Here is an 11194-nt window from a genome sequence, read left to right on the forward strand (position 1 = left end):
GCTCCTATTTAGCTAGAATCTATTCATAGCCTCTATAGCTGGTTAATACTCTATAAGTAGAGTTCGTGATAGGATTAGACTACGAGTTGTTCTTCTAGAGTTATTTTGCAGTTTTACCTCATTGTAAAGTAGGAGGCTGTGATGATCTTATGTTACAGAGTCTGTGTGTAATTCTATATACATGCCTTGGACCCGCATATGTTTCTGTTGTACCACTCTGAGCGATGTAATACTAGTGGAACGATGTTTCATTGGTGTTATGTCAGACTTGCATACTACACCATGCAGTGGTATGTCGGGTCACCACAGTAATGCCCACATCAGCGGGCGAGGGCGGTGTTATGCACCGTTACCTTGATGAAGGCATCGTCGTGCAACGATTGTCGATCCACTCGTGCTTCTCCGTGGGAAACCCTAGGATCTTGTCTTGTAGATCGGACGATGACAACATTGTGGTGTCGTTTCTCTCTTGGGAGCATCGTGTGTGGAGCAGCGCTGGATGACAGAGGCTGGAGGAAGAGATGTTAAGCCATGCCTGGCTAACAGGTGCTCTGCTAAGTCATGCCTGTCGAGAGGTGCTACCATCGACTGATTTTTCATGGTGCGTTGACAACAAGCCTGTCATGGGATATACAGATCTTCGCCCTAAAGATGGACCGGCGATTTGATGATAGTGATGTGGCGTGGCCATTGATGTGAGAGCCCATGCTGTGATCCCTCCATTTCAAAACAAAAGATTGTTTTTGGTTTGTTTGAGAAATAGAGAACCAACTGATGAATGATGAGGGCAAAGCCCATACTGTGACTGTTTGTTATCCGAAAGAAACATGGGCCTTTTCGGTACCTGCCTGGCCCGTCATGTTCGTCGCGCGCGGCTGCTCGGCTCGAGCTCGACTCGTGTCGTGTGTGGACCAGAAGCGAAGCGAAATCCTACTCGCGGGAACGGGCGGCGCACAAGCCTTTTCCGCCCCCACTCGCTCGCGCTATCCGCCTCGTCTCCCCGTCCGTCATCCATGGCCGCCGCAGCCGTGTCCACCGCGGCCTCCCTCACGCTCCCACGCCGCGCGGACCACGCCAGGGGCTCCTCGCTCCGGAGGCGGCATTGCTGCGTCAGGCCGCTCGCCGCCGCCTCCTCCTCTTCGCAGCCCACCGCCACCACCAGCGGTCGGTACCCCACCCCGGCCCGGTTAACGGCATCCAGTCTGTTCCTGGTGGTAATTTCCTCTCTGCGTTGTGTCAGGTGACTCCCCATCCCCGCGGCGCCAGGTGCTCGTGGCGGGGGCTGCGGCCGCCGCGGCGTTCGTCTCTCGGCCTACTCCTGCGGCATGTGAGTTGTTCTTTGAACCCATCACTCTATAATGACACTATCACTAGTAATTCCAGCCGTGGATGCGATTTGATCGGCCAAAACCATGTGTCTGAGCGCGATTCTGATGATCTGGTATAGTCGCAGAGGGCACGAAAGGGTTCCTGGGTGTCATCGACAGGAAAGCTGGCTACTCCTTCGTCTACCCGTTCGGATGGCAGGTGAGGAACACCCTACTCATCAACTAGAAAACAAAAACACTTCATCATTTTTGCTTAGTTCTGGATGGTAATTTTAAGGTTATAATGGGTTTCTAGGAAGTGTCTGTGCAAGGCCAAGATAAGGTGTACAAAGATGTGATCGAGCCTTTGGAGAGTGTCAGCATCAACATGATTCCGACCATCAAGGAAGACATCCGTGACCTCGGTCCTCCAGAGCAGGTCTGCTCGACCGTTTTTGTTTTTTGTTAGTATAAATTAAATTGGACCTGCTCGGTTAACATGCTAGTAATTAATATGTTTAAATATGATAATTTGTGTGCGCTCTAGGTTGCTGAGGCTTTGGTACGGAAAGTTCTTGCTCCACCTACGCAGAAGACAAAGTTAATTGAGGCAAAACAGGTTATACGTTTCCCCCCAAATAAATTTCCAAAAAAATGTCACGGAACGCATTAATAATATATGCTATTTTTAGTCAGTTCAGAAATACACCCCAGAAATATACACATGCATTTTATTAGAGAATGGTGACACATTAATCAAGAGAACTCCGAGATATGTATTTGTTGTCTATGACTCTTTTATAAGACTGGACTAAACTCAGAAATTCGAATGACAATAGTAGTATACCATGATTCACTTAGACTGATTACATGGTTTCTAGAACACTGAGCTTAACATCTTTGCGGCATACTGGGCAGTTCTGATTCTCCTGAAGCCACCTAGAAATACAACCTTGGTGGAAGAGATGATTGCACCCTATAAGATGAAGCAAACTAAATACATAACGTTACGGCTTCATGTAATCAAGACAAATCATACACTTCTCATCAGTAGGTGTGGTCCTGATCTCACAAGCATCCAGGATGGTACGCCTGGATATGAGGAGCTCATGGTCGACCTTGATAGCAAAACTGAAGAACAAGTCTTGGGGACCTCCGCTTGCTAGAGTGGTGATCTCCTCTACGATCCCTTTTGGTACGATGGACCCCATAAACTCTTTGGGGCACTTGAGATCCTGCAGCATCATCTCAAGCATCGAACGAAGTTCGCGCCTGCATGTTTCCTCATTCCGCAGCGTGCTGAGATTAAGTACCTCAAAGGTGGATACGAGATAACCGGAGTTGTCCACGATTAAGCTCTTCGTGTTGTCATGCTGAAGATACCTGGTTTTGGAGTCGACGTCACACTCGACACGCACGAAGAAGCCGACTGGACGTTCGCCACTCGCCGCTTCATCTCCGCTTGGCCTCGCGTCCTTGCGGAACCATAAGATCTTCCTCAATAATTTGGTGCCACTGATCAGAGTAGTCCACCTTGGTTCGTGGCCGTCGCGGTAAGCCATTTCCGATTATAAGCGCAGAGAGATGATTGACTGGGAGAGGTGGGGGGAGATAGATGGAGTGTATGATTGCGATGACCGATCGGCAATTTATAAGCATTCGAGTGTGATTTCCGAGGCTATAAAATTAAGAGGACATTCTTTATTTGGCGCTGGATTAAAATGTGCTTCCGAGTTGGCCCTCAAAATATTTTCTTCCCTATTTGCCTCCGTGTTTAAATTTCGTTCCAAAAAATCATAGTCGTTCCATTTTTACCACTAATGGTGTTAAATGACACCTGAAAAGACGCTTTTGCCCCTACTGCACAACATTTGACCAAATAGTTTTACATGAAAAAAACAACAATACCGTGATAGGAAAACGTTTCCGCTCGGGCGCTCGGATCGGTCGCTCACCCTCGAGCGTGCGCTCCACAGAATCTCTCTCTCTCTCTCTAGTCGGTTATGTCCTGCTGCTCTACTGCTGCCCACCACGATCACTGCCACTGCTCTGCTGCTACCCAACACCTTTTCCGGGGAAGCCAAGCTCAAGCACATCCTTGGCCATAGAAAATCCACAATCGCGTTGAGCCTGGAGAGACAATGGACCAGTGGGAACGGATCTAGCGCCGATGGAGCTCCGGCAAGCCAGATTCCTGGCTGGCGATGCCAAAATTTGCAAGAGCGGGGCCTCCATGGACGATGGTACGACGTGTTTTTTCGTGGATTTTGGATTCTGCATATGTGCATTCAACATGCTACAAATATGTATGCATTTTGCTGTGAGCGCACAAGCGAGATGTTGTATGGATTAAGGATGTTTGCTACAAGTTAGTATTTTCATGGAATTTCAATGCTGTGCATGCTGCAGTGATTTTTGGATTTTGCTACAAATGTTGCTTCAATGTTGCAAATGTTTCACGAGGTGCTGCAAACATTGGCCTTCAATGTTGCATAAGTTTTTGACTTTAGTGTCGAATTTGCTGGGACCGACGTTTTTTTGTTGTGACCAGTGAAGATTTTCTGCATACTCACATTTTTTTGTCTGCATTGGTGTTTTGGAAATGCTGAAACTTTGTTCCACGGTTTTAACACCTTTCCGGAACCGTCAAATCAAGCCAATAAGGGAGACCTTGGCTGTCCGTTCATGGCAGCATAGTCCTCCACCCGTATAGCAATATTTTTGTACTATCACAACATTACTGTATGCTTGACAATGACGATGGCGTACGCAGGGCATCCCATACATATACCTAACAATGAAATTTACCGTATGCTTGCCAATAAGCTAATAAGCGAAACAGTAACATGTAACAGAGTTAGACCAGATGAATTCTGTTTCAAAAATGCATTGCTATTGTTTATTGGCAAATGGACTAGAGATGTGTTATTCTATTTCTTATGCAATCACCGGTTACAACTTACAACTGGATAGTCATGGTTTTTGTTCCATAGATTACACAACCTTGCAATGTAACCTTTGTGTAACATCGTTTTAAGAATTAGGTGGCACCTGGGGTAAAGTCTTATGCAATTCGTTAGTTAGGATAGAAACACCGTGGTGGAAAGGAAAAATGTGCAATGAACAATTTTATTAGATGTATTGTAGAGGCTCATTCATTTCATTTCTATCAACCATTAGTACTCAGATGCAGAAACTTACTTGAAGGGCCGATAGTGTTCAAGGTCTGAGGAATTCTGGAAAAACTTACTTGCAGTCAACATATGTCACGTTGGTTTGAACTCTAGCAAGTAGCAATAGCTAACTCGAAAAGAAAACTTAGGAATAAAAGGAAATTATAATTCTTACCTTCTGAAGAAGTTGTGAGGCAGTTGAGACATTTGTTCAGTCATCTTATTGTATGAATGGGCTCAAAATAATTAGTGCAACAGAATACATCATCTGCTAATTTATCAAAATAAAACATGGAGGTTTTGCATAATTAAAAGATGCAGGCTCTTTCCCTACCTTCATACTTACGCAGCACACATATAAATAAAGTAAAACAGAGCAAAATAGCATATTAAGATGTCATCGGCTCTGCACAGACTGCACATAGATCTGCATCAGTGGAGAAGAAGCAAAACATGGAGACATGTGGAATTGGACACTGCTGATGACGTGCTGAGGGATAACAATAGGTTTCTTCCTGTTGCGGAGTAGATGAACAGATGTATTCCCTGAGTTAGTATGTGCAGGGCACTCATGATGATTCGGTGTATCCACAACTATTGGTGCATCTCCAACATGAGCGTCCATGTGCAAGGACGGCAGGAGCTCTGGTATGCCTAACTGAGGAGGGGGCGGCATCGTCTGCAGGATGGCTGTGGCACGGGCGACAGTGACGTTTATGGGAGGGACCAGGAACGACTAGGGGAAATAGACATAGTATAATATAAATAAAAAGGAAGCTGGGTCAGAGATAAAACGGAAGGAGAGATTGGGGAAGATGGAGGGGACAGAAAAGGAACGGAACATGCAAAGAGTTTTGAATGCCGAATGGTCACGTGAGGGACGAAACAAATCTTGGTGAAGGTTTACTTAGTGTGTTTAACCGCAAAGATAATATGAGGAGATGAAGGGTATGTAGCAGTGAACATGCTCTGCAGAAACTATATAACATTCCAATCCTTCATAGAAACTATATAACAATTTTCAGTCAGGGCAGTGGAATCAAATTATTTTTGCCAAATATCCTTCCGTACCTTTACATTCTATTCTCTTTTACATGGTTTTTGGCCTTCTTTTGTTGAACTCACAAGATTTATTTCATTGCCCAGACTGAAATTGACGGAAGAGCTTACTACACTTTCGAGTTCACAGCCCAGGCTCCAAATTTCACCAGACATGCACTTGGTACAATTACCATAGCAAATGGTAATAACTCCTGTCTGGCATCATTTTCTCTTTCAATAAGATGTCATGTGAAAAGTGTTGCACACCTTTGACAAGCTTCCAGCAGCTTCTCTTGCAAACTTTCCGGTCTCTGACTCTTTCAACGAAACCAGTACGAGAGTATCATTGTATATGTAATAAAACATAGCAGGACTACAGAAATTGCTTCCGCTTCATTTTAAAATGCTTGCTTAATGCATTAATATCTCTTGTCAGTGCTCAATATCTCATTCTGTATGGGATGTTGCAGGTAAATTTTACACGTTAGCTACTGGCGCAAACGAGAGGAGATGGGATAAGATGAAGGAAAGGCTACATACAATCGTCGACTCGTTCAAAATCGAAACAAAAGTGTGAGGGGGCACATGAGATCCTGTGCTGATTGTCCTCGTTGATTGTTCGTTTTCAGAGCTGCAGCTGGTATGAGGTTCGACCGTAAATGTCGGGAATGTGGATTGTACTGATCTTTTTTTTTCTTCTTCTCTTTTCAAATGTGTGATTTCAGATACCTTTTTTTTTGTATGTATATCTTCTTCCACCCTCTGTACTGCCACCCTTGGACTAAGGAGATCCAGGACTCTGTAAATGTGTCACGAAAATAAGAAATGTTAAATAGAGGCCCACTGCCCCACTGTCTAGAAACATCGTGTGTCTACTCTTCAAATTCAGAGCCGAATTCACCAACAGAATGAAAAAAATTCCTGGCTCGTGTATAAATATGCCTACGAATAATCTGCTAGATTTTCTTCATGGATGTCACATCGCATAGGTGTCGTTCGAGCTACGGAATGGGCATATAGGTGTTCTACATAAGCCTGTTTCAAAGTCGTGAAGAAAAGCTGAAGAAAATCAGCACCACTCATACGACATGCATTTACCATGTCACACATTTTCGAGTTCAAATTCAATACATACATAGTAGCTTTCTATTGCGAATAGTACCAGTGTAACACTATTCACTTCAGGTTTGAATATGATATATACTATTCATAGATTTTTTTTTACGTTTACGTATCAAGTTTGAACCGAATTGAAATTTTACAACATGATATATATGATCTCTGTCTCAGCAATCTTTTCGAGAATATTTCACAATTTTCAAATATGTTTCTGATGATCTAGTGCACTAGTACATCTCAAAGTGACTAAATCAATAATACTCGGTATATCTGTTTTACGAAAATCATCGCCATGAAACCGTTTCCGGAAGAGTGATACAGATTATAGTGAATACGTAACCTCTGGACAAACACGGGCTAGACTAAAAGGCCATCTCTAACCTTCTCAGTTCCCAGCCCAGGAGGTAGCGGATTAGAAGATAGGGGAGAGCAGAGCAGAGCAGAAGAGAGCAGCAGACTCCTTCCCAGTGCACAGCCATGGCCACTACCACAACCTTATCCCTCCGCGCGCTCCCCTCCCCGACCGCCAAGAAGCTCACCTCCTCCTTCCTCGGCGCCCCCTCCTCCTTCCTCCGGCCGGCGGCGCTCGCGGCCACGGCCACCCCCGCGCGGAGGGTGTTCGCTGTCAGGGCCATGGCGCCTCCCAAGCCCGGGGGCAAGCCCAAGAAAGGTTCGCGCTCGTCTCTAGTCTCTACCTTCACGGCCTCGCGCCGTTACTCCATTGTGCTTTAGCTTAATTGCGTTGCTGTTGCTCTCGTGCAGTCGTGGGCATCATAAAGCTGGCCTTGGAGGCCGGCAAGGCGACGCCGGCGCCGCCCGTCGGTCCGGCGCTCGGTGCCAAGGGTGTGAACATCATGGCCTTCTGCAAGGATTACAATGCCAAGACCGCTGACAAGCCCGGCTACATTATCCCCGTCGAGATCACCGTGTTCGATGTGAGCAAATACAGTTAAATCCCATAAGTTTGTGCTAATGAGTATTCGTAATGTGGGTGAGTTCTCATGATGCGTGTGGGATTACCCTGTGTTTTACAGGATAAGAGCTTCACCTTTATCCTGAAGACGCCCCCTGCCTCGGTACTGCTCCTCAAGGCTGCAGGTATGCACCTGTAAAATAGCATGGTTTTTTTTTTTCATAATATGTGGTTCATCCACCAAACTGAGGACCTATGGGACTAATCTTGAAAAAAAGGAAATGGATTTTACTAGTAGTTGGTATATTAGTTCTGTGGAAGGCTAGGTTGTTTGAAACTTCAAATGCTAGCAGAATACTACAGTTGAGTTTTAGGATGTGCAGAGGAACGCAACAATGTTCCAGTTATGAAGTTATTCATTGTCGTGAGGTTTTAGAAATTTGTAGACAATGTGGTCTCTGAGTTGCTATCTGCATACCAATTTTGCACACGTAGGAGATACTGATCCTTTATCTGTATCTGAGGAATTGCATATGCACCTCTGGAGTATTTCTAAAAAAAAAAATCTATAAAACTAGTTCCTTGAGTTAACACCAACTTAAGTTGTTGGGTGGAACGCAGTGTGCATAATTCATTAGTCTATCTGTTCAGCCATCCTTGGATTTTTGTCGTGGGCTCAAAATTCAGTGTCTAAGCTTCACCAAATTTGGTGTCCATTTCCTTCTTCCTAACTGTCGTTCCAGTCTTCCATAAGGCACTGAATAACTGAAGAAAAAACAACTTGTACAACTTAATACTGTATGCTCAATTAACTAGTCATAAGTTTCTCTAAAAAGAAACAAGTCATATGTTAGCTAGTAACTTTTTTGAATATTGAGTTAACTCATTCAGTTGGGTGTAGTTTATATTGGGCGGTATAACTGCAAAGTAAGCGAATGGTTCCTTACCTCAATTTTTTGATCCTGATTCTCAGGCGTTGAAAAAGGTTCAAAGGAGCCACAGCGCGAGAAGGTTGGAAAAGTAACAGTGGAGCAAGTACGTGTAATTGCTCAGGAGAAGTTGCCGGATTTGAACTGCAAAACCATCGAGTCGGCGATGAGAATCATAGCGGGCACTGCCGCTAACATGGGCATCGATGTTGACCCACCAATCCTAGTGAAGAAGGAAAAGGTGGTCTTCTAGTCTGTTTACCGGCACGGAGAAAGCACCCTAGCTATGTCCATCTGTACATTTTGCTTCCTTTTTGTTGGCAAAACCTCTGTAGTGCTCGGGATTTTGCCCTGGTCGTTTGAGAGCAAACAGTAAAGATCCTCTTCTTGCCAAGCTGTAATCATTTGCTTCGATATTGTAGTTGCTCTCCCGCTGCAGGCCTGCAGCTATATTTTTGCCCTACAAGTTCTATCATTCTGAAAACCTTATGATCCATGACATCTGAAAAAGTGGTGTTCATATGAATTCTGCACCCGCAGATAGCTCAGTTTGAACATCCGAGTAGGCTTTTACTGTTTCTGTCATCCGATTCTACAGAAACGTGTGCTTCAACTCTAAACATTGTACTATGTATGCATTTACTATCCAGTCTTCGGGATCAGTAAAAGGAATTCAAGAAAACTACAGTTTGAAGCATTTCTTTTCAGAAAAGAAGTCTTAAGCCTTTCTGAAAGTGTGATGCCAGAATCATTTGTGTGGTATACTATGAGTCTATGACTGGGTAATGAACTAGTGATTGGCGTTCCTACATAAATTATCACACTTTCTTCCATCGTAGTGGCCTAGGGCCCAATAACATGTGACGCTTTCAAGGTTGTGGGAATACGAAAGAGGCCACCGGAACAAGTGCTGGATTAAGTGGTAGATCGTCCCTTTGGTAGCACATCACAAGAATATCGTCGCATTTTTGTTACTAGCATATTCCTGGTGCCTCTTATTCTCAAACACCCACATTTTCTAGCACTTTGGGTGTTTATTTTCCCACCACCATATGTAATCCAAAAACCTTTGCTTGAGATCGAACACTGCTTATGCGGGGAAAGCCAATTCAGACTGTAGGAATGAGATAGACGAGGAGAAGAGAAGACGGGTGAGTAGATATATATGTACAGAATAGGACCAAATTATTGAAAGCCTATATATTATAATGAATTAGAACAACGGTTGGTGCAAATTTATTGAACAGACCAAAGTTGTTTAATACGGGGCTGGTTCGCGTCTATTGCTCACATAATGAATGATGACAATTCTATATCATGTTTCTTCTACCGGGAGTCTTTTTTTTAGAACATGGAATTTTTTTTGTGATCTTCTTCTGCGCAAAGTTGTAATCGCATGTTTCGGTATCGTAGAGTGGTTTGGCCCTAGAATTTCTTTCTTTCCTTCTGAAACTCTGAAGTCTGAACTGGGAAGTGAGTGACATTCCCACGAAAATAATCGCGCTTCCTTTGAAACGTAGAGGCCCAAGGCCCAATAGCATGTACATCGACCGAGTGAAATTGGTCTCGGTGAGCGACGAGCACTTGCACCACAGCGGCACAATGCAGTGTGTTCTTTTTCTCTTCTTGAAAGAGATGTCGAGATGGTGGTTTCCTACCTTGTACGGAGTAGTATTCAGAAATAGCCTCAGGCAAGTGAACCATATAGCAAAGTGGTGATCGCTGCCTTGTACTAGGTCGCGCACGTACGTAATCTTCAGAGTTCCAGACAACACTGCATCTTGAGAGTTCGGTGACACTGCTAACTTTTCTTTGAGCTAATTACACCCGGGTCCTACATCTTGTGAAGGTTTAGTCCTAGAGCTTGTAAAATGTGAGACCGCCGTCCAGAAACTTTCGATTTGAGTGAGGATTTGGTCCTAACCAATGAGTGCACAACACGTGGATGCCATGCTGGCGAGTAGAGACGCGGGATTCTGGCCAGGTGGTTTTTGTCGTGCTTGTTATTTTCCATTAACCCCCCGGTTGCCCCGCACCATCTCAAATTGCCCCCCTCCCATTTGAATTAGATGTCCTTCTCTTCCTGGAAGGCGCAGTGGCCGTTGTCTTCTCTGCTGCATCGTTGTTGTCGTGCCCGCGTCGCCGTGAGAAGTTGTCGCGCCGCCGTGATGCCGCCGGAGCTGCTGGAGCGGATGTGGAACGAGGATCCACCTCCCTACGGTATTCTATTCCTCGACTCCATCCTCTCCCTCCCTGTCCCTCGTTTTCTCCGCGTGTAGAGTAGGTGGTTCTGTGATGCCATGGATTTTTGTGAGGTGTGATTTCTTCTTGCATCGTAATGGTAATGGAAGCAACATCGTCGACTTGGTCAAATGCAGCTGATTTGAGTCAAATCAGTTGGTTGTATTGGAGATTTGAAGTTGTCCTTTTGCGGAAGAACAGAGAAGTGTTTGCGTTCAATATGAGAATCAAAATCCCCATTGATGAATAGTGTGTGTTATATAGCTTACTTTGACCCCTGTGCATGGAATAGAATTGAAAAGTTGCAAAATTCTGTTTGTTTCGTACTCTGCATTTTCCGTCCGATCGCATAACTCGTATCTTGATTGTGCATGAGCTAGTATTAATTTCTCATTGTTTGAATTTCAGTGGTGCATAATGTGACTCGATGCGGAAACTTCTCTTTAGAAGTATGCCACAATGGATTTTTCT

The 11194-nt window shown here is 44.5% G+C and overlaps 2 protein-coding genes across 2 annotated transcripts; both read left to right on the forward strand.

Moving 5' to 3' along the window:
• Window positions 1-977: 977 nt before the first annotated feature.
• LOC124701095 (psbP-like protein 1, chloroplastic) lies at window positions 978-6358 on the forward strand. Its single transcript, XM_047233143.1, has 7 exons — window positions 978-1164; window positions 1241-1327; window positions 1448-1527; window positions 1624-1746; window positions 1855-1926; window positions 5627-5723; window positions 5992-6358. The coding sequence occupies exons 1-7, from the start codon at window positions 1014-1016 to the stop codon at window positions 6096-6098; spliced, it is 717 nt and encodes a 238-aa protein (XP_047089099.1). The 5' UTR covers window positions 978-1013; the 3' UTR covers window positions 6099-6358.
• LOC124704273 (50S ribosomal protein L11, chloroplastic-like) lies at window positions 6181-8896 on the forward strand. The gene is made up of 5 exons (XM_047236518.1): window positions 6181-6198; window positions 7064-7310; window positions 7403-7575; window positions 7675-7738; window positions 8527-8896. Exons 1-5 carry the CDS (start codon window positions 6181-6183, stop codon window positions 8733-8735), a joined length of 711 nt encoding a protein of 236 aa, XP_047092474.1. The 3' UTR covers window positions 8736-8896.
• Window positions 8897-11194: the final 2298 nt, after the last annotated feature.

The sequence above is a fragment of the Lolium rigidum genome, chromosome 3 (assembly GCF_022539505.1).
Source record: "Lolium rigidum isolate FL_2022 chromosome 3, APGP_CSIRO_Lrig_0.1, whole genome shotgun sequence".
NCBI lineage: Eukaryota > Viridiplantae > Streptophyta > Magnoliopsida > Poales > Poaceae > Lolium > Lolium rigidum.